Genomic DNA, 24,175 nt, shown 5'->3' with positions numbered 1-24,175 from the left:
CTTGAGGTCAGGAGTTCGAGACCAGCCTGGCCAAAATGGTCTCTACTAAAAATACAAAAATTAGCTGGGCATGGTGGTGCACGCCTGTAGTCCCAGCTACTTTGGAGGCTGAGACAGGAGAATCGCTTGAACCCGGGAGGCAGAGGTTGCAGTGAGCCAAGATCTGCCACTGCACTCCAGCCTGTGTGACGGAGTAAGACTCTGTCTCAAAAAAAAAAAAAAAGAAAAGAAAAAGAAAATGTGGTAGTGTGACTGAGAAACTGAATTTTAATTATATTTAGTTTTTTTTTAAATCAGTCTCCATAGAGACTGTCAAAAATTGGCAGTGCCGACTGTATTGCAAGTCGTCACAGCGGGTTATTGGGAAAAGTTTTCAATTAGCAATAATTGCGCCTCGGATAAACCTCATTGGCTACGATACTGCCACAGTGCAAAGCTATATTTGGTTTTAATTGAAATTAAATAGCAGCATGTGGGCAGTGGTTACTGTATTGGAGAGCACAAGTCTAGATCCATCATTTCATATCTGTGACATCCAGTTTTATCATTTTTTCTATATTTATTTATGGATTTATTTTATTTTCTGTGAGCATATTCAACTTGCCCTGAATATATGTTTCCCTTCTATATTTACTAGCTGGAATTCTTCTATAAAAAAAAGTCTTCCAGGATGACTTTAACCAAAATTCACAGCTTAAAGTTTCTTAGGATCACCTGGGTAGTGTGAATATGGTCTGCAAATCAGGGCACGAGTTTGTTTACAATGATACATTTTTAGGTAGGTGTTCAGCTTCTAATCTCTTGGGTGTGAGCTTGTGGGACAGGCTTTCTTCAGGTTCACTCCCAGCTTTGTTTCCTATCAGACTCTCCACACTGAGACGTTGTCTACTGTCAGTCTCTTCACCAGGCCTTGAAAACAAAACCTCAGGGGTTGGCCAAATTCAGGACAAAAACAGCCTCATTACTTTAATCATGTTTCTGTTCCTTAGATATTGGCCTGATAATTCTTATTTTCTTGTGAGCTCTTTCATGCCTTGCAGAAGACTTTTGAAAAACATTTTGTAAAGCATTTTCGGTTATTTTTAGTAGGAAGTTTGGTCCAAATATGTGACCCAACCTATTACCAGATCTAGAAATGGAACTCTATCATGTATTCTTTAATACTCACAAAAACCTAAGAACAGGTTACTATTATTATTTTTTTTCCAGATGAAGCGGATGTGGCACACAGAAGTAACTTGCACCCATCATACAATTAGTGAGCATCAGAACTAGGCTTTAAATCCTCTGCTGGCTAGGCGCAGTGGCTCACATCTGTAATCCTAGCACTTTGGGAGGTTGAGGTGGGCGATTGCTTGAGCTCAGGAGTTGGAGACCAGCCTACGCGACATGGTGAAAGGTCTCCATATATACAAGCACAAATGAGCTGGGCGGGGCAGCACACACCTGTAGTCGCAGCTACTCAAGAGGCTGAGGTGGGAGGAGCACTTGACCCGTGGAGATCCTGCTGCCGCACTCCAGCCTGGTTGATAGAGCAAGACCTTGTCTCCAAAAAAAAAAAAAAAAAAAAGTGGGCGGGGCACAGTGGCTCACGCCTGCAATCTCAGCACTTTGGGAGGCCAAGGCCGATGAATCAGCTGAGGTCAGGAGTTAGAGACCATCCTGACCAACATGGTGAAATCCTGTCTCTACTTAAAATTAAAATAAAAAAAAATAGCTGAACGTGGTGGCACATGCCTGTAATCCCAGCTACTCCAGAAGCTGAGGTGGGAGGATTGCTGGAATCCGGAAGGCAGAGGTTGCAGTGAACCAAGATCATGCCACTGCACTCCGGATTGGATGATACTCTGTCTCCAGAAAAAAAAAAGAATTTATTATTTCGGGCTGGGTGCAGTGGCTCATGCCTGTAATCCCAACATTTTGGGAGGCTGAGACAAGTGGATCACTTGAGGTCAGGAGTTTGTGACCAGTCTAGCCATCTCTACAACAAATACAAAAATCAGCTCAGTGTGGTGGTGGGCACCTGTAGTCTCAGCTACTTGGGTGGCTAAGGCAGGAGACTCGCTTGAACCCGGGAGATGGAGGCTGCAGTGAGCCAAGACTGCCCCATTGCAGTCTTGGGTGGGTGACAGAATAAGGCTCCATCTCAAAAAAAAAAAGTACTATTTCTTCATACCTACCCATTTTGGGCATTTTTGCATCATTTTATAGAAAGTTTCTTCAATGTGTCAGCCTTCATTTTGAGAGAATTAAGAATTCAAATCTTTTACTTTCTTTTTTTTGTGTGACATGGGCTTGCTCTGGGCTCAAGCAATACTCCCGCCTCAGTCTCCGAGTAGCTGGGACTTCAGGCATGCACCAGCACATCTGGCTAACGAAAAACATTTTTTTTTTTTTTTCAAAGACAGCATCTTGTTGTGTTGCCCAGGATGGCCCACATCTTTTTCTCCAATGTCTTTCTTCTATTTTAGAATTCGAATCACATATAGATTGTTTTCTAAAGGTTGTACTTACTTTTATTTTATTTTATTTTATTTTTGAGATAGGGTCTTGCTCTGTTGCCCAGGCTGGAGTGCAGTGTCATGGTCTAGCTTACTGCAGCCTTGACTTCCCAGGATCTAGTGGTCCTCATGCCTCAGCGTCCCGAGTCGCTGGGACTACAGGTATATACCACTATGCCTGGCTAATTTTTAAATATTTTGTAGAGACAAGGTCTAACTATGTTGCCCAACCTGGTTTTAAACTCCTGAGCTCAAGCAATCCTGCCTCCTCAATCTCCCAAAGTGCCAGGATTACAGGCTTCTCAGTCACACTACCACATTTTTCTTTTCTTTCTTTCTTTTTTTTTTTTTTTGAGACAAAATCTGGCTCTGTCACCCAGGCTGGAGTGTGGTGGTATAGTCAGGGCTTACTGTAGCCTAAGACCTTGGGCTCCAGCGATTCTCCCACTTCAGCCCCCTGAGTAGCTGGGACTCACCACACCGTTAATTAAGAGAATTTTTTTGGAGAGATGAGATCCTACTGCGTTTCCCAGGCTGGTCTCAAACTCTCAGCCTCAAGCAATCCTCCTACCTTGGACTTCCAAAGTGTTGGGATTACAGGTGTGAGCCACCATGCACAGCCTACCATCATTTTCATTTTGCCTAAATAACCTTTTTTTGGTTATTTAGGGAAATAAATAACCTAATAACCTTTTTGGGGTAGGGGCAAGGTCTTACTCTGTTGCTCAGGCTGGGGTGCAGTGAGTGGCATTATGATGGCTCACTGTAGCCTTGACCTTCCAGGCTCAAGTAATGGATCCTCCCACCTCAACCTCCCAGGTAGCTGGGACCACAGGTATGCACCACCACATAAAGCTAATTTTTGTTTTTTTGTAGAGAGGGTTTTGCCATGTTTCCCAGGGTGATCTCAAACTCCCAGACTCAAGTAATTCTCCCGCCTTGGCCTCTCAAAGTGCTAGGATTACAGGTGTAAGCCAATATACCTGGCTTGTAATTATTTTTTAAATGCACCATTGTGTGATTCTCATGAATATTTGTATTCTTGCCTCTGTTTCCAAAAAAACATAGCTACTCAAAAAACACTACACATTTTATATATTTTTAGCATGGGTTTCTAATCACAGTGAATACAATTTCTATTCTTATGTTTAGTTAGCTGAATTAACACTTATCCATGACTTATAACTGCTAAATTGCTAGTAATCTTGCTAGAGACTTTTATTAAATAATACTCCTGTGACCTATTAGGTTCAATGAAATAGATAATGTCATTTCTAAAAATGTCTAATTTTCAGGTAAAGTATTATATAAAGGAAAACATCGTCTCAACATGTGATTTCTAAATTTAATTACACTATCAATAGTCTATTGGAAAACTTTTGGTTATTTCTTTGTAAAGGCGAAGCATTTCTACTTAAAATAGCAATACTAAAATTGAGAGGTTGGTGGATATCATTGAGGCAGAAAGATAGGAGAGGAATGACAGAGATGGCAGGTCAAATTTAGTAGGTTAATTTATTTAACACCATAGGTTAGAGTCAACATTAGATAATATAAGGCCTCTCATTTCAGAAATTGACACAAAATGTATTTAAATAATTTATAATTTAATGAAATGTGAATCTGGAAACCTAATATCCTTAGCAAATGACCTAGGTACTCTCTCAGTTTGTACTTTTCTCTTTTCACTCTAATACTGGCTTCTATTTTGCATATATTCTTATTTTACCAGCCTTAAACTTTGTTCTGTTCAGTGGATCTCATCCTACAGTCCCAGGAAATTTTACCTCTTTCTCTACCCAACTTATCTTAAGCCTGTTGTTTTTGTTTGTTTGTTGTTGTTGTTTTGAGACGGAGTCTCGCTCTGTTGCCAAGGCTGAAGTGCAGTGGGGCGATCTTGGCTCACTGTAACCGCTACCTCTGCCTCACAGGTTCAAGTAATTCTTCTGCCTCAGCTTCTGGAGTAGCTGGGATTACAGGCACACACTACCACACCCATCTAATTTTTGTATTTTTAGTAGAGATGGGGTTTCACCATGTTCGCTAGACTGGTCTCCAACTCCTGACCTCAGGTGATCCTCCCGCCTCCACCTCCCAAAGTGTTGGGATTACAGGCATGATCCACCACACCTGGCCTAAACCTGTTTTTCTCAATTGGCTCTTTCCTTTTAAGGCGTGTGTGTGTGTGTGTGTGTGTGTGTGTGTGTATACGTATATATGTATATATGTGTATATATACATATATACGTATATATGTATATATGTGTATATATACATATATACGTATATATGTGTATATATACGTATATATACACACACATATCATATGTATACATATATACACACACATACCTTAAAAGGAAATATGTATATATATACATATACACACACATATATGTATATATGTGTATGTGTGTATATTCAAATAAAAAAAGTTTGTTCATTTAACTCTCAATAAGCAACATTTAAATAAAAACATAATCACTTTTATGATTTATTTACTTAAAATATTGTGATATGTATCATGAATACAGAAAAATATATAGTATTAACATGGACAATTTAAAAAATAACATACATATGTATGGACCCATTATTCAGATTAAGAAATAGTATATTGCTCCAGGCATGGTGGCTCACACCTGTAATCCCAGCACTTTAGGAGGCCAAGGCGGGTGGATCACCTGAGGTCAGGAGTTCAAGACCAGCCCGGCCAACACAGTTAAATCCCATCTCTACTAAAAATACAAAAATCAGCCAATTGTGGTGGATTACACCACAATTGGTTAATTATAGGGATTATATGCCTGTAATCCCAGCTACTCAGAAGGCTGAGGCAGGAGAATCGCTTAAACCTGGGAGGCAAAGATTGCAGTGAGCTGAGATCACGCTGCGCCATTGCATTCCAGCCAGGGCAACAGAGCAAGACTTCATCTAAAAAAAAGAAAGAAAGAAAGAAATAGAATATTGGAGTAACATAGAAGCCCTCTCCAGTCGCATCTCTCTTCCTCCCCAAAGATCAACATTACTCTGATCTTTGTGTTAATCATTGCCTTGTTTTAATTTATGGACTTGTCACCCATGTATGTATCCCTAAATAATATATTCCTTAGTTTAAAAAAAAGAGAAAAGAAGAGTAGCAAGCACCTATGTTCCTGTGTGAGCAAAGGGCAATTGGTGTCACTATCAGATAAAGCCTTTCAGGAGAAAAGAAACTGATCATAATCTGGCTTTAGGTTCCTGGAAAGTGAATAAACAGTCTTTTTTAGGGAAGTCCGTGGGCAGGAGCCGTCGGGAGTCCTGGAGAGCCTTGAACTCACCAGACATTGAGCACCTGGACCAGATACTGGATTTTTGGTAAAACTATGGTCAGAGAGATTGGACTGCCCCGTGTTTTCTGCTTCTAAACCCATCATAGCTGCCTCCCGTTCTCAGGAGTAAGTCAAACCAGAAACCTGTGGGGTGAATCAGCAAAGCGTTGAGGGAGAACAGGAACTTCACAAGCAAAGTACAGAAAAGAGTCTGAATATGGCTCATGGGAAATTCTGTCTTCAGCTAAAAAGAAGATAAATGACAGTAGGGATCTTGGCGATGACGGCACTCACTCAGTTTGTTTCTTGAGTCTCACGGCTCCAATCTGGACTGCTTGCCTTCTGTGTCTAGTCTGCAACTGTCATTCTGGGATCTACTACTTGGGAATGGCCACCTCTACCCTGGTGCTTGTTTTTCATCACCCACATATTGTCTTTGCTGGTTTCTCAATGAGCAGTTTCTCCGGTAGCTTATTTCTTAAGTAAAGTGGGTGGCAATATTTTTTGAGAGATGTACATCTGAAAATTATAATTGCCTAGCAGTATGGAGACAAGGAGATGGCCTAGGGATATAACTGCTTTTCAAACAGTTTTGACCTGGCCAGCGTGGTGACTCACGCCTGAATACCAGCACTTTGGGAGGCTGAAGTGGGCCGATCACCTGAGGTCAGGAGTTTGAGACCAGCCTGGCCATTTGTATCTTTCCGTCTCATCACTTCTATCACCAGCAGTCCTTCAATCTCAACTAGATTTACAAACATTTAATCCTAACACTATTCACTGGCCTTCACAGTCTTAGGACCTTATTTTGCTTTTTACCTTGCTTGGACTCCAGGGGCAATCATTATTGCCAAACCCTTGCATCCATGTTTATCTCCCTTGCTTCTCTTGTGACTTAGTATAATTGCCTGGTAAAATCAACCTTAGGCTGGGTGCAGGGGCTCACATCTGTAACCCCAGCACTCGGGAGGGCCAAAGCAGGTGGATCACTTGAGGCCAGGAGTTAAGACCAGTGTGTGTAACACAGGGAGACCCAGTCTCTACAAAACACAAACAAAATCCCCCCAAACCCAAAAAAACTAGCTGAGTGGTGGCACGGGCCTGTGGCCCCAGGTACTTGGGAGGCTGAGGTGGATCACTGGAGTCCAGAAGGTTAAGACTTCAGTGAGCAGTGATCTTGCTGCTGCACTCCAGCTTGAGTAATAGAGAGTAACCCTTTCTCAAGAAACCCTCCAAAACTCCTAATTAAATCCAACTGTGTCCATTCTGTGTTTGCATTTGTGCAACTAAAAAAAAACACACAATTATGTGGGCTAGCTTCACTTTATTTTTTGAGTTATAATGGTTTTTATTTATTTGAAATAAGGAAAGTTACGAGAATAGTACAAAGGTTTCCCATAAAACCTTTACTCAATTATTAACATTTTCGTGTTTGCTTTACTTATTATTCTCTCTCTTGGCACATCACGTTTTTTCTGAAGCATTTCGTAGGGATCCAGCCCTACATCACCCATGGGTGTTCCGTGTTCGGTGGCGACAAAGGAATGAGGAAAAGGCAGATTGAGAGTGCAAAGAGTGGGACCGGGGGTCACCACTTATTACAGGAGGAGACAGTGAAGGCCCCGAGCTCTGAGCATCCACACTACTTACTGATTACAATCACGCTGATCTACAGGGTAGGGGTGGAGTGATGGTGGAGTGAATCAGTGAGCTGGAACTGGTGTGTCATTCTAGGGACTGATAACAGTGGCAGTTTGGGAATTTCACAAAACAAGAACGTGTGATTATCTTTAGCTTATTGTCTATGTGCAGCTGGTGGAATACCGACCTTACAAGGAGCCTACAAGCCTGGCTACGTCATAGTGCTACGAAGGGGTTTTACGTCCTTGAGCACAATGTTTATGGTGACAGAACCGACATCACCCTGCACCGGATCATGAGGCATGGAGACGCCTTCCTCCTCAGAGGCCTCCTGCGGCTTGTTGTTCCTTGTTTATGTGTTACTCAGAACCAGTTTATGTAGGCATCTGTCAGTCCTTTCTCCTCTGCTGCTTTTCCCAACATGTGTGAGTGAGCTAGATCAAATATATCAGTGTATAAAGTCATATGTCACTTACCAACTGGGATACGTTTTGAGAAATGAGTCATTAGGCAATTTTACTGTTGCGCCAACATCATAGAATGTACTTACGGAAACCTAGATGGTAGATCCTACTGAAGTGTGTTGTCTGGGGTAATACCTGAGGCTCATTGTCCCGGGGCCATGGAAAACTAGGACGTGGACAAACCAGTGTGAGGTTCAGAGCAGAAGTTTAATAGGCTAAAGAAAGAGAAAAGATGTCTCTGCTACAGAAAGAGGGATGCCCGAGAATACGGGTTGCTGCTTCCACGGTGAAATGCAGAAGGTTGTACAGATGAGCTTGAGGAGGTGGTATCTGATTCACATAGGGCACAAGAGACTGGTCGGGCCAGGTGTCCATTTGCATAGCATGTGAGGAACTGTTTAGGACTAGGTGTGCTGTTTGCACAGCTTATGAAGAAGCTGGCTGCCCCACCCGTATCTTTTATTATGCAGATGGTTCTCTACCTGGCCAGGCACCACGTTGCCTGCCTCTTTACACGTGATGACAAAGAAAAGGGAAAATGGAGCCTCTGTGTTGAACATGCCTGGCTTCCACGTAGCCCTTTTCTATTGGCACAGTGGCTGGCATTCACTTGTGCAAGCTCTTTTGCTTGTTTATCTTGGCAGCTTGATTTTTCAGGCTGTTCTTTGTTAGAAAAGAAAAGATTTGGGGGCTGCTTTTTATTAAAAGGGAAATTCTGCCGAGGACTCTTTTACCCTTACTATCTGCCTAAATTCTGTCTCCTGTATTACCGCTACACACCTAGGCTATATGGAATAGTCGTCTATTCCTCCTGAGCTATAAACCTGGATAGCGTGTTAGCATGCTGAATACCGAAGACGACTGTAACACAACGAGAAGGATTTCTGTACCCAAACATACGAAAGGTACAGTAAAAACACTGTATTATAATCTTATGGGACCACTGTTTTCTTGTGGTTCACTGTTGAATGCAGTGACTGACACATTGTTGTATAGTGCATGACTGCACTTTCTAAAACAAAAACATCCCCATACTTAACCATAGTATAATTATGAAAAAAAAAAAAAAAAAAAAAAAAAAAAAACAGAAAATTGGCTGGGCACGGTGGCTCATACCTGTAATCCAAGCACTTTGGGAGGCCAAGGTAGGTGGATCACCTGAGGTTAGCAGTTGCAGACCAGCCTGACCAGTAGAAATCCCATCTCGATTAAAATACAAAAATTAGCCAGGCATGGTTGCGTGCACCTGGGACTACTTGAGCATCCGAGACAGGAGAATTCCTTGAAACCAAGAGGCGGAAGTTGCAGTGAGCTGAGATCACGCCACTGCACTCCAGACTGGATGACACAGTCTGAGGAGCAGAAGGAAAACAAAGTGAAGAAAAACGAACAGAATCCACAGGACCTGTAAGACACTACCAAGCTGACCAACATATACAAAATGGGAATTCCAGAAGGAGAGAAGAAAGAAAGGATATGTGAAGAAATAATGGCCTTAAAAAAATGAGGAAACTCTTTACACATTGATATATAAAGATCTACAAGAAATTTTGTCAAAGGAAGTAAGGTGCAAGACTATACATAGGGCCAAAGATGCATGCTCTGAATCTAACTGTGAGGAACCAGACAAACTGAAAATGAGGGATATCACCTGAACTCTTCAAAAATGTCAAGCTCATAAAAGGCAAAGAAAGACTGAAGTACTGGCCGGGCACAGCCATTGCACTCCAGCCTGGGCAACAGAGCAAGACTCTGTCTCAAAAACCAAAAGCAGGAAATTAACACTGAGTCAATACTATCATCGAACCTACACCTTATTCAAAGTTTTCCAGTTGTCCCAGTAATGTTCTTTACAATAAAAACAACAACAAAAAAAGTTTCTGAGTCTGGGCATGGTGGCTCATGCCTGTAATCCCAGCAATTTGGGAGGCCAAGGCGGATGGATCACAAGGTCAGGAGTTCGAGCCCAGCCTGGCCAACATGGTAAATCCTGTCTTTATGGAAAATACAAAAAATTAGTCTGTTGTGATGACCTGCACCTGTAATCCCAGCTTCTTGGGAGGCTGAGGCAGGAGAATTGATTGAACCTGGGAGGTGGAGGTTGCACTGAGCCGAGATAGCACTACTGAGACTCCATCTCAAAGAAAAAAGAGTTTCTGATTCAGGATCCAAGACAAAATCACACATTGTATTTAGTTGTTATAGGTCTTTAGTGTTCTTTAGCATGAAACAATACTTCAGTCATTCTTTCTTTCTTTCTTTTTTTTTTCTCAAGACAGAGTCTTGCTCTGTTGCCCAGGCTGGAGTACAATGGCTGTGCCCGGCCAGTACTTCAGTCTTTCTTTGCCTTTTATGAGCTTGACATTTTTGAAGAGTTCAGGTAATATCCCTCATTTTCAGTTTGTCTGGTTCCTCACAGTTAGATTCAGAGCATGCATTTTTGGCCCTATGTATAGTCTTGCACTTTACTTCCTTTGACAAAATTTCTTGTAGATCTTTATATATCAATGTGTAAAGAGTTTCCTCGTTTTTTAAAGGCCATTATTTCTTCACATATCCTTTCTTTCTTCTATCCTTCTGGAATTCCCATTTTGTATATGTTGGTCAACTTGGTAGTGTCTTACAGGTCCTGTGGATTTTGTTCATTTTTCTTCACTTTTTTTTTCTTTCTTCTCCTCAGGCTGAATAATCTTAATTGACCGACTTTCAAGTTGCTGACTCTTTCCTCTGTCTGCTCAAGTCTAATTGACTTACTCTAGTGAATTTCTCATTTCAGGTATTGTATTTTTCAACTCCAGAGTTTCTATGTGGTTCATTTGTAATTTGTATCTCTTTATTGATATTCTTTATTTGGTGAGACATTGTTCCCATGGCTTCTCTTTTGAATTTGATTTCTTTTAGCTCTTGGAGGATATTTGAAATAGTTGATTTAAAGTTTTGTCTGCCTAATGCTCAGGCTTCATTAGGGATTGTTTCTATTATTTTTCCCTGTATATGGGTGAAACTTTCTTGTTTCTTTGCATACCTTATTTTTTTTTGTTGAAAACTGGACATTTTCAATATTATAATGCAGCAACTTTGTTTTGTTTTGTTTTTGGGTTTTTTTTTTTTTTTTTTGAGACAGAGTCTCACTCTGTTGCCCAGGCTGGAGTGCAGTGGTACACTCTTGATTCATTGCAGCCTCCGCCTCCCCAGTTCAAGAGAGTCTCATGCCTCAGCCTCATGCATAGCTGAGACTACAGGCACTCACCACCATGCCTGGCTAATTTTTGTATTTTTAGTAGAGACAGGGTTTCGCCATGTTGGACAGGCTGGTCTTGAACTCCTGATCTCAGGTGACTCACCTATACCTCAGCCTCCCAAAGTGCTGGGATTACAGGCATGAGCCACTGCATCTGGCATAATGAAGCAATTTTGAAAAGCAGGTTGTATCCCTTCCCAGGGTTTATTGTTGCTGCTTATTTTAATCTTTATTTGTGGTTTGTTGGTATCTTTTATAAACTACATTTTTATATTAAGGTAAAATATATAAAAATAAAATTTACCATTTTATCCATTTTCAGTATGGTTCAGTGACATTAGGTGCATTTATATTGTATAATCATCACATCTCCAGAACTTTTTCATCACCCCCAACTGAAACTTTGAACCCGTTAAATGAAGCCCCATTCTGTCCTCCTCATGGCCCCTGGAAACCACCATTCTACTTCTTTCTCTCTTTTTTTTTTTTTTGAGACAGAGTCTCTGTCACCCAGGCTAGTGTGCAGTGGCATGATCTCGGCTCACTGTAACCTCTGACTCCTAGGTTCAAGCGATTCTTCTGCCTCAGCCCCCTCCAGTAGCTGGGATCACAGGCATGCGTCACCACACCCAGCTAATTTTTGTATTTTTTAGTAGAGATGGGGTTTCACCATGTTGGTCAGGCTGGTCTCGAACTTCTGACCTCAAGTGATCCACCTGCCTTGGCCTCCCAAAGTGCTGGGATTATAGGCATGAGCCACTGCACCCAGCCTCATTCTACTTTCTTTCTCTGTGAATTTGAGAATTCTAGGTACATCATACAAATTGAACTAATTTTGTAAAATTTATATTTTTTGTTATATGTGGCCTAATAAGTCTCTGTTCCGTCAGATTAGAAAAAAATAAAAACAGAAGAAGAAAAATACATACAGAAATTAAGAGTTATCTTGCTGTCTCACAGATGGGCTTTCTGTGTGTGTTGGGTATGCCTGTTAACACCCAGCCAGAAGTGGAAGTTTAGGGCCTTCTTAGGTCTTTTTTGAGTATGTTCCCAGCTCTGGGCATGGGTGTGGCCTTTTGGATTCCCAGGAATTTGTGAGAGTTTTTCAAAGCCCTTATATCCCAATGATTTCCGTTTTCCAGGTATTCCTGTTAAACTTTCCAGATTGTCTATTGTTTGCCTTAACTGTTATCCCTTGCCCCAAGTGATACTGATAATATATTTGCCTTCAAATGTTTTCAATAAATATTCTACCTGCCCCTCCACCAACATCCCCCCACCAACGCCTGCCCAAGACAGGCGTCCTAACCTTGGGAGAATTCTGAGATAAAATAAGGCAAATAAGTCCTGTTTGGAGCCACCAAACAGGACAAAGTAAACAGATACCAATTCTTCCAGAATGAGGTCAGTACTGCTACCTCTGATGCTAGGAGTCAGTACCAGGAATGCGGGCTATTGTAGAGTAGGGGATGGTACCAGGGTAAGTTAAAATAAAATGTCACAGCCAGGCGCGGTGGCTCACGCCTGTAATCCCAGCACTTTGGGAGGCCAAGGCAGGTGGATCACAAGGTCAGGAGTTCAAGACCAGCCCGATCAAGATGGTAAAACCCCGTCTCTACTAAAAATGCAAAATATTAGCTGGGCATGGTGGTGGGCACCTGTAATCCCAAGATACTTGGGAGGCTGAGGCAGAGAACTGTTTGAACCCGGGAGGTGGAGGTTGCAGTGAGCTGAGATTGCACCACTTCACTCCAGCCTGGGTGACAGAGCGAGACTCCATCTCAAATAAATAGTAACTAAAATGTCACAAAAGTCTCTTAATGAGACTCAGCTGTTTTCTCTTAATGAGCATTCCCCCGATTGTGGTAAGGTCTGGAGACATTCTGGAGTTCTGAATAAATTGTTTCTAACAGCTCTTGCCACCCTATTTGCTGCTTTTGTGGAAGTACAGACTTTTGAAGTTCCCTCCTCTGCCATTTGTGTTGATGTTGCTCCTCCTCATTCTTTTTAAAATTATTATGAAACTGCAGAGAATTTAAATTCCAATGGATGGAGGTATGTTATTTAACCAGTCCTCGACTGATGATGATTTATTTTCAATTTTTACTACTACAAACTGTTCTTCTAGGAGTAACTTTGCACATTATTTTGCATGTGTGCAACTAAATCTATAGGAAAAATCATAGAAGTTGGTATTGCTGCCAGTGTGTGCATCTTACAATTTTTTTAGCTATTGCCAAATCTGCTATATTACTTTACACCTCCATTATGAGAGTCCTGTATCCCCCACAGTCTTGTCAACAGAATGCATTTTCAAACTTCTGTACTTCTATCAATCTAATAAGTGAAAAATAGTATTTCAGGGTGGTTTTAATTTCTATGTTATTCTGAATGAAACTGAGGATCATATATATATATATATATATATATGTGTATATATATATATATATATATATATATATATATATATATGTATGTATGTATATATTTTTTTTCTGAGACGGAGTTTCACTCTTGTTGCCCAGGTTGGAGTGTAATGGCATGATCTCAGCTCACCACAACCTTTGCCTCCCGGGTTCAAGTGATCCTACTGCCTCAGCATCCTGAGTAGCTGGAATTAAGGGAGTCTGCCACCATGCCCAGCTAATTTTTGTATTTTTAGTAAGACATGGTTTCACTGTGTTGGCCTTGCTAGTCTTGAACTCCTGATCTCGTGATTTACCCTCCTTAGCTTCCCAAAGTGCTGGGATTACAGATGTGAGCCACCACACCCGGCCGGATCTTTTATATTTTTAAGAGACACTTGTATTTCCTTTCCCATGAACTTTCTGACATATACCTTAGCAGTTTTTAACTCGACTATGGTTTCTCTATATGGATTTCTGGGAGCTGTTTACATATTAGTGTGATCTCACTTGAAATACATGACCATTAATCTCTTAATTAAGCATTCTCCTGATTGTGGTAAACTGGGATTTCTGGGAGCTGTTTATATAATAGTGTGATCTCACTTGAAATACAAGACCATTAGTCTCAATCAGGCATTTGTGTTGCCCAGCAATGCTACTGTTTTACTGTTTTCCTAAAACATCAGTCAGTTCATTCCCCTGTGCTCCTAAGTATTTCATAATTTCTCCTTTCTCTTCAAACTTCTAACAACTTGTTTTCCATGTTCACTTTCACCTTATGCTCTATGTCACTGCAAAACATATCAACACTCTTCAGCCAAAGTCCAGGAGAACCATAGCTGCAGTTGGACAACGTTGCATTTATTGACTCATTACAATGAGGGTGAGAGAACACCGTGGGAAACCAGGAGGACGTCTCAGCAAAGGGTGTTAGAAAGTTCTTTCTACAGGATTTGGGTTTGTGTTCAGTGATTTTGCGAGGATTCAAGAAGTGGAGCTTTGCCCTGGATTAGATGTTGCCAAGAAGCTGTGGTGATTCTGATTGGGTACTTCATACATCTTATCTAGAAGGCAGGTGGAATAAAGTCAAGCTAAAGCTGTGATGGGGAGAGAGGCAGCAGTCAGTCATATTGGGCAGCATAGGGAGATAGTCATTTCTGTGGTTTGAACAGTGTCCATGTTTTTGTCTGTGTTTAGACATGATTACACAGTGGCCTTCTTTTTGTCCTATTCTATTATGATCATTCAGTGGCCTTGCTTAATATTGGTGTTTCATGAAGTTTTTTATGTTCAACCGAACACAGTTTTGTTTTGTTTTGTTTTGAGACAGAATCTCGCTCTTTTGCCAGGCTGGAGTGCAATGGCGTGATCTTGGTTCACTGCAACCTCCGCCTCCCAGGTTCAAGTGATTCTCCTGCCTCAGCCTCCCAAGTAGCTGAGACTACAGGTGCTCGCCTCCACACCCAGCTAATTTTTGTATTTTTAGTAGAGACGAGGTTTCACCATGTTGGCCAGGATGGTCTCCATCTCTTGACCTGGTGATCTGCCCGCCTCGGCCTCCCAAAGTGCTGGGATTACAGGCTTCAGCCACCGCCCCCAGCTTGAACAAACTTTATGCAAAATTTTGCAGAATGAGGATGGAAACCTGTCTTTTATTGATTATCTTGTTATTTGTCCTTTAATATGTAATATGTCTTTAAGAAATATGCTCATGGCTGGGTGCAGTGGCTCACACCTGGAATTCCAGCCCTTGGGAGGTTGTGGTGGGTGAATCACTTGAGACCAGGAGTTCGAGACCAGCCTGGGCAACATGGTGAAACCCTGTCTCTACTAAGAATACAAAAATTAGCTGGGCAGGGTGGCGGGCGCCTGTAGTCCCAGCTACTATGGAGGCTGAGGCAGGAGAATCACTTGAATCTGGGAGGTGGAGGTTACAGTGAGTGAGTCAAGACTGTGCCACTGCACCCCAGTCTGAGCAACAGAGCAAGACTCTGTTTTAAAAAAACAAACAAAAAAAGTAATATACTCAGTGTCCGACTTTTTGTGAAACTGGATTCAACTCTTTTTCATCTCTTCAACTTTACATTATGATTTTTAAATATATGTAAACAATAAAAGAATCACTGAATAGTGTTATACCCTCCACTTAGCTCCGGTAATTAACACTCCGCTGTTTTGTTCCCTCTGTGTTCGTCTGTGTGGAAGCATCTGAAAGGAAGTTGTAGACATGGCAATACTTCACTCCTAAATACTTTTAGTTTCTTTACATCCCCATGAATACCAGGGAACTCCTAGATACTTTAGTGTGAGTTTCCTAATAATAAAGACACCCTCCAACGTAGCCAAAAATTATTAATTATCCATAAATAAATGTCTATAAATCATTGATTATCCTGTAACATCAACTCTAACAGACATTTCATATTCACTGTTTCTCCATTGTTCTAGAATGTCTTCCTTCCTTCCTCTCTCTTTCTCTCTTCTTTCTTTCTTTATTTTCTTTCTTTTCTGGAGAAGGGGTCCCCCTATGTTGCCCAGGCTGGTCTTGAACTCCTGGGCATAAATGATCCTCCCACCTCAGTCTCCCAAAGTACTGTATGTACGTGACTGAGACACTATGCCTGGTCTAGAATGTCTTTTTTAAAATAGCAGTTTGGTTGGGAACTCTGAATCCCAGATATCTGAGACAGGTCTCAGTTAATTCAGAAAATTTATTTTGCCAAAGTTAAGGACACACCCTTGACACAGTCTCAAGAAGTCCTGACATGTGAACAAGGTGGTTGGGGCACAGCTTGCTTTTATATATTTTGGGGAGATGATACATCATCAATACATGCAAGATTTACATGATTGTTTCAGTCTGGAAGGGGAGACAACTCCAACAGGGAGAAGCGGGAACTTTCAGGTCATTGGTACATTTAAATTTTTCTGATTGGCAATTGATTGAAAGAATTATTATTGGCTGGGTGTTGTGGCTCACAACGTATAATCCCAGCACTTTGGGAAGCCAAAGCAGGCGGACTGCTTGAGTCTAGGAGTCTGAGACCAGCCTGGGCAACATGGCAAAACCCGTCTCAACAAACAAACAAACAACTAGTTAGGCATGGTGACATGTGCCTGTAGTCCCAGCTGCTTGAGAGGCTGAGGTGGGAGGTTTGGTTGGGCCTGGGAGGCCGAGGTTGCAGGGAGTTGAGATTGTGCCACTGCACTCCAGCCGGGCTCTCAGGACCAGATCCTGTCTCAAAGAAAAAAAAAAAAAAAGAGTTATCAGTAGAAAGGAAAGTCTGAGTTATGATAAGGGGTAGTAGAGACTGAGGTTTTATCATGCAGATGGAGCCTCCAAGTAGCAGGCTTCCGAGGGAATAGATGATAAATATTTCTTATCATACTTAAGGTCTGTGTTGATGTTAATGAGGCATGTCCAATCCCCTCTTTCATCATGGCCTGAACTAGATATTAAGGTTGAATCTGGAATGCTCTTGGCCAAGAGTAGGGGCCCATACAGATGGCTTTGGGCCTTAGCATTTTATTCTTGGTTTACAAAACCAAGGATGTACAATACATAACAGCGTTTTATCAGTAACTTCAGTCTTTTATTGGAAGGAACAAGAGCTTCCCGCCAGGAGCGGTGGCTCACACCTGTGATCCTAGCACTTTGGGAGGCCAAGGCAGGCGGATCTCCTGAGGTCCGAAGTTTGAGACTAGCCTGACCAACATGGAGAAACCCCACGTCTCTACCAAAAATAAAAAGTTATCCGGGCGTGGTGGTGCATGACTGTAATCCAAGCTACTCGGGAGAATGAGGCCGGAGAATCGCTTTAACTCGGGAAGCGGAGGTTGCCGTGAGTGAAGATCACGCCATTGCACTCCAACCTCGGCAACAAGAGCGAAACTCTGTCTCAAAAAAAAAAAAAAAAAAAAAAAATTCCCAAGCATTTCACTTTTTCGCACATTGGGGCAGGTAACGTCATTTCCTGGTAGGCACAGAAGTTTGAGGCTGAGAATAGGTTAAGATTCATTGTGACCCTTAGAAAGACAAGCCTCCGAACTAATCCAGTAACACCCATCGTCAGGAGTCAGTCCTTCACGGCCGCGGGAGGGCGCAAGGAGCTGCGGCTGGAAGTACTCGGGAGGGCCGGCGGAGGAGGCGCGAGGAGCCCGGAGCTCGCAGAGCGCGCTGGAGGTGGGCGCGGGGCGGTGCCGCGGTGGCCGAGGGAGCCGCGATGGAGGGCGCTCGGGCTGTACGCCAGGTAAGCGGGCCTCGCTGGGGGCGGTTCCCACCCGAGGCTTGACCCGACTTTTTCTCACGGTGATTGCTTGGACCTTCTCAGATTACAGTTAATCCCTCCCTTCCCTGCTCTTCGAGCTCTTTGGAGTAACAGGGAAAGTTGTTACCGAGGGAACGGTTTCCTGTGCTTACGGGAGCCCTTTCCCTCCGGGCGGTGGTGGGAACGTCTGCTTCCCTGTGGGCGCTGAGGGCTTGACTTTGGCCAGAAATGTGCTGATGCGGATGTCTCAGCCTCAGGCCCCCTTGGGTCAGGCTCCATGGTGGTGATTCTGACTCAGTGTTAGTTTCTGCAGCCTCGCCTCCTTCCTTTCATTCTCGGCCCTATTACACAGTGATAGTTTAAATCACTGTGCTGTCAGCCAGGTTTTTGGTTTCAACTAGTCTAGTTTTGTTATTTGTTTACTACCTTATTTGACAAAATGGAAAACTTGCTGGTTAATATTCAGGGTGAAGCTCCGCTTTTGTTGGAGGTGCGCCTGCATTTCTGAACGCCGTCCTCCTTCCACATTGGTTTGTGCGTATATATTTTACTTTTAGAGAAAATGTGGTCAGTGCTATATCTTCTGAAGAGCACTATCATTTACAGATTGGTGGAGGTACACAAATAATTGTTGAATGAACAAATGAGTGTGTTATTTCACTTGATTTGAAAAACATTACTATGAAATAGTCAAGCTTGGATATTCATGAACCCAATCAGTCACTGATTCAACTATGTCTCTGGCACTGGGTGTCCGGGATTAAATGGTAATTAACACAGGCCTGATCCCTGCTCTCAATAAGCTTATTGTCTAGACTAGAGATAATTATTTCCTCTGTTGTAGAGTTAAGGAAACAGATGTACAGAGATTGACTTTGCTAAGGACCACACAGCTGATAAGTTAGAGAGACAGGAATCTATTGTTGCCACCCCAGAAAGCCGGAATGAACCCCCACACTAAATTTGTTCAGGTGTAGAAACTGATGATGCCACACACACACACCATGAGGGTATGAAAAAGCCTTTTACTTACATACTTGAGGTCTCTGGGGAGAGCAAGGCAGGTCTCTCAAGCAGCACCAAAAAGGCTTAAAAGAGCCTCAGGAAAAGACTGGCTCCAGGTCTTTTTTTCTGGGTTAGGGAGTGGGGCCAGGGTGAGAGTTCCTGTATGCAGACAGGAGATTGCTTGAATTTCCCACCCAAGATGAAGGAAGGAACTTCCAGGCTTTCTTTTTTTTCTTTTTTTTTTCTTTTTTTTTTTTTTGAGACGGAGTCTTGTTCTTTCCCCCAGGCTGGAGTGCAGTGGTGCGACCTCGGCTCACCGCAACCTCCGCCTCCTGGGTTTTAAGCTATTCTCCTGCCTCAGCCTTCCAAGTAGTTGGTGCATGCCACCACACCTTGCTAATTTTTTTTGTTTTTGTTTTTGTTTTTTTTTGAGACGGAGTTTCGCTCTTGTCACCCAGGCTGGAGTGCAATGGCATGATCTCGGCTCACCGCAACCTCCGCCTCCTGGGTTCAGGCAATTCTCCTGCCTCAGCCTCCTGAGTAGCTGGGATTACAGGCACACGCCACCATGCCCAGCTAATTTTTTGTGTTTTTAGTAGAGACGGGGTTTCGCCATGTTGACCAGGATGGTCTCGATCTCTTGACTTCGTGATCCACCCGCCTCGGCCTCCCAAAGTGCTGGGATTACAGGCGTGAGCCACCGCACCCGGCCTTTTTTGTATTTTTAATAAAGATTAGGTTTCATCAAGTTGGCCAGGATGGTCTCAATCTCATAACCTTGTGATCCACCCCCGTCAGCCTCCCAAAGTGCTGGGATTACAGGTGTGAGCCACTGAGCACAGCCGCAGGCTTTCTTATCAGCTTGCCCAGATGAGGTCCGGAAGAGGAAGAGGGAGGGGTGAGGCAAATGAAATAGACTGAGATTTGTGATAATTCATCCTTGATGTTTGATTGATGACTGACATGCACCATTTTTCATTTAATTGAATTTGAATTTAAGTAAGCCATTGTGGCCCAGTTCAGTGGCTCATGCCTGTAATTCCAGCACCTTTGGACACCACGGCAGAAGGAAGTATCGCTTGAGGACAGGAATTTGAGGCCAGCCTGGGCAACATAGCAAGACCCCGTATCTACCAAAAAAAAGTTAACCCGGCATGGTTGTGTGGTGCCTGTAGTCCTAGCTATTCAGGAGGCTGAGATAGGAAGATCATTTGAGCACAGCAGCTTGAGACCTCAGTGACCCCTGTTGGTGCCATTGCACTCCAGCCTGGGTGACAGAGATCAAATTATTTTCAGAAAGTTGACCAAGGTGGTAGGCCTTACACTATGTGTATCACAATGGCCCAACCCCTTTCGTGAGCTCCTTTGTATGTCAAAAGACTGTCCTTAGAGGAGGGTGTCATCAGTGGAATGTTAAACCTGTGGTCCTGGAGAAAATTGGATGCAGTTAAGATCTTTCCTGTAGAGATTGGGTATGATGGCAAGACTGTTGAGGTACTCTGTGGGTAGCCAGGTAAAGGGATATTAGGTTTCTCTGGAGGTGAAGACCAACTGTGGCTGAGGAGGTGTTGAAAGAAACACTAAACAGTGGTGGCTCACGCCTATAATCCCAGCACTTTGGGAGGCCAAGGCGGGTGGATCACGAGCTCAAGAGATCGAGACCATCCTGGTCAACGAGGTGAAACCCCGTCTCTACTAAAAATACAAAAATTAGCTGGGCATGGTGGCACGTGTCTGTAATCCCAGCTACTTGGGAGGGTGAGGCAGGAGAATTGCTTGAACCCAGAAGGCGGAGGTTGTGGTGAGCTGAGATCGTGTGGCACTCTAGTCTGGGTAACAACAGCGAAACTCCGTCTCAAAATAAAATAAAATAAAGAAACACTAAACAGAACATTTTAGCCAAATCTATAACAGCAAAGTACTTACTAGTTGTGGACTGGATAGTCAGTAATTCCAATAATATTGGGTATAGGGACCTTCCTGGGTAAAAGGATGTCATCAAGGATGCATTAATGAATCATGGGGCACTATTCATTCTTACCAAGTTTAACAGGGCTAAATTGCGCTGTTAAGTGGAGAAGCAGTAGGGATAATTACTCTTTCATTAAGTAGGTCTATATTTATTTATTTTCTTATTTATTGAGATGGAGTCTCACTCTGTTGCCAGCCTGGAGTGCAGTGGCACAATCTTGGCTCACTGCAACCTACGCCTCCTGGGTTCAAGCGATTCTTCTGCCTCAGTCTCCTGAGGAGCTGGGATTACAAGTATGTGCCACCATGCCAGCTAATTTTTGTATTTTTTTTTTTTGGTAAAGATGGGATTTCACCAAGTTGGACAGGCTGGTCTCGAACTCCTGACCTCGTGATCCGCCTGCCTTGCCCTCCCAAAGTGCTGGGATTAAAGGTGTGGGCCACTGCACCTGGCCAAAGTAGGTCTTACATAACAAGTTTCAGTCCTTGAAGGCCCTGTCTTGTTTTATATTGGGTTGTATAATTTTAACTGGGCATTGAGAGTGGTGGTACATGGGGTCTCACTGTTTTGTTTGTTTTGAGACAGAGTCTTACTCTGTCACCTGGGCCGGAGTGCAGTGGTGCAATCACAGCTTACTGTGGTCTCCAACTCTTGGACTCAGGCAATCCTCCCACATCAGCCTCCCAAGGAGCTAGCACTACATGTGTGTGCCACAATACCCGGCTGATCTTTCCATTTTTTTGTAGAGAGGGGGCCTTGCTATATTGCCCAGCACATTCTCCATACTCTTGGCCTCAAGTGAGCCTCCTGCCTCAGTCTCCCAAAATGTTGGGATTACACATGTGAGCCAAAATACCCAGCCTGGGGTCCCACTTCTTTGAAAGCCAATTTGTAAGCTCTAAAAACTTGTTTTAAATTTAGTTTATTACTCACTGGGTCAGAGTGTTCAGGGCCACAACAGGATATTTGAGGGCAATATATACCATGATCATGGAGAATTTAGGCAAAGAAATAATTCTGATAATTAAAGTGAGGCATACCTGTTTGTTGTCTGTTTTATGTTGACTAACTCCCCTAAGATTGTAGGGGATGCCTTGTTTAAATTTAGTAGGAACTCTAGGTATAACTGTAATTTGAGACCCATTATTGATTAAAGTTATGAAGATTTGCCAATTGCTGCATTGTAGCAGATGTTGAGGTTAACTTAGAACCTATGTTGTAGAGGCACAAAAGCCAATCTTTTATCTTTTATTTTATACATAATTTATCTTAATAAATTCTGTATGTCCTGTTAGATCAATTTATGGACTTCAGTTTCAGTTTTTGTTTTTCTGTTTTTTTACTGTTGTATGTTTCCTCCCCTTATATCCAGGTTTGTTTGTTTCTCCCTCTCTTTTTGGAGGTTACTGGATATACTTCAGGTGGAGGAGGTCCTTTCTACCCTCTCATGTTTACAAATGTCTTTCTCCAGAGGGCCTCAAATCAGTATCATCAGGGTTAGGGGCTTCCCCAGTGGCAATGGCTATTTATAGGGTTTAAGAACCTCAAGTCTGCCTGGGCGCAGTGACTCATGCCTGTAATCTCAGCACTTTGGGAGACTGAGGCGGGCCAATCACTTGAGGTCAGGAGTCTGTAACCAGCCTGGCCAACATGGTGAAACCCCATCTCTACTAAAAATACAAAAATTAGCTGGGTGAGGTGGTGCACGCTTGTAATCCCAGCTACTCGGGAGGCTGAGGCAGGAAAATTGAAGCCAGGGAGGTAGAGGTTGCAGTGAGCTGAGGTCACACCACTGCACTCTACCCTGGGTGACAGAGTGAGACTCTATCTCAGAAAACAACCTCAAGCTTAAGTTGAGCAGCAGCAACAGAGATATTTAAGGATCCTGGTTCACCAGATGCTGTTTTGCTTGCTTGTTTGTTTTTTTGTTTGAGACAGGGTCTTGCTTTGCCAACCAGGCTGGAGTGCTGTAGAGTGATAATGGCTTACTGCAGTCTCAACCTCCCAGGCTCAGGCAGTCCTCTCACCTCAGCCTCCTGAACATCTGGGACCACAGGAGGTGGTCCTATGCCACTATGCCTGGCGAATTTTTTGACATTTTTTTGTAGAGACAGGGTCTCACTCTGTTGCCCAGCCTGGTCTCAAACTCCTGGGCTGAAGCGATCCTCCTGCCTCAGCCTCCCAAAGTGCTGGGATTATAGGCATGAGTCACTGCACCTGGCCCGTATGCTTTTATAATGGCTGCTCCTCCTTACTCCCCTACTCCCTATTCTCTGTTTTGTTTTGTTTTGTTTTTTTCTTTGCTTTTCTTCTTCTTCTTTTTTTTTTGAGATGGATTTTCACTTTGGTTGCCCAGGCTGGAGTGCAATGGGGCAATCTCAGCTCACTGCAACCTCCACCTCCCGGATTCAAGTCATTCTCCTGCCTCAGCCTCCCAAATAGCTGGGACTACAAGCACGCCACCACACCCGGCTAATTTTGCATTTTTAGTAGAGATGGGGTTTCAGCATGTTGCCCAGGCCTCGAGACTGGGCCTGCTGGTCTCGAACCCCTGACCTCAGGTGATCCACCCACCTCGGCCTTGCAAAGTGCTGAGATTACAGGCATGAGCCACTGCGCTTGGTCTCTTTTTTCTTTTTTTAAACTCCCTAATAAGTGCTCTTACATGATCAATTACGCGATGGGCCTTTTTTTCTTTTTTTTGAGACAGAGTCTGGCTCTGTCACCAGGCTGGTGTGTAGTGATGTGATCTCAGCTCACTGCAACCTCTGGATCCCAGGTTCAAGCAATTCTCCTGCCTCAGCTTCTGAGTAGCTGGGACTAAAGGCCACTATGCCTGGCTAATTTCTTGTATTTTTAGCAGAGACAGGGTTTCATTATGTTGGCCAGGCTGGTCTTGAACTCCTGGACTCAAGTGATCCCAACGTTTTGGGATTACAGGTGTGAGCCACCCCGCACAGCTGACACATCTTATTCACTTGTTTAAATGCTTTCATTTGTATAAATCAGAGCTTATTTCCTAATTTCTCTATTGATGGACAGTGAGGTTATTTCCGCTTTCTTAACAAACATTCCTGACTCTATGGGTATATTAAATTGCTTCGTTGCAGTATATATCTATCTTCTTTCCTGCTGAGCATTGCAAATTGTTCTCCAAAATAGTTGTACAAATGGACACTCCCATTATGTTATATTTTATTTTATTTTTTCTAGAAAGAGTCTTCTTCTGTCACCAGGCTGGAGTGCAGTGGTGCAATCTCGGCTCACTGCAGCCTCTGCCTCAGAGGTTCAAGTGATCCTCCTGCCTCAGCCTCCTGAGTAGCTGGGACTACAGGTGCATGCCACCATGCCCAGCTAATTTTTA

At 43.1% G+C, this 24,175-nt stretch overlaps 1 protein-coding gene and 1 non-coding gene across 4 annotated transcripts in view; one reads left to right on the top strand and one right to left on the bottom strand.

Annotated features, from left to right (window-relative positions):
- Window positions 1-297: 297 nt before the first annotated feature.
- Window positions 298-438, bottom strand: LOC118148258 (U4 spliceosomal RNA). Its single transcript, XR_004735014.3, has one exon. It is a non-coding gene; the product is annotated as a U4 spliceosomal RNA (small nuclear RNA).
- A 17,252-nt stretch (window positions 439-17,690) lies between these two features.
- Window positions 17,691-24,175, top strand: part of GRAMD1C (GRAM domain containing 1C) — a 111,300-nt gene continuing 104,815 nt past the window's right edge. For all 3 annotated transcript variants that reach the window (XM_035274132.3, XM_035274131.3, XM_078352140.1), the window contains exon 1: window positions 17,691-17,816. In XM_035274132.3, the coding sequence (XP_035130023.2) occupies window positions 17,790-17,816 (27 nt within the window). In that variant the 5' untranslated portion in view covers window positions 17,691-17,789. The remainder of the gene's footprint in view (window positions 17,817-24,175) is intronic.

The sequence above is a fragment of the Callithrix jacchus genome, chromosome 15 (assembly GCF_049354715.1).
Source record: "Callithrix jacchus isolate 240 chromosome 15, calJac240_pri, whole genome shotgun sequence".
NCBI classification, from domain to species: Eukaryota; Metazoa; Chordata; class Mammalia; order Primates; family Cebidae; genus Callithrix; species Callithrix jacchus.
This window is presented reverse-complemented; position numbering and strand designations above follow the sequence as displayed.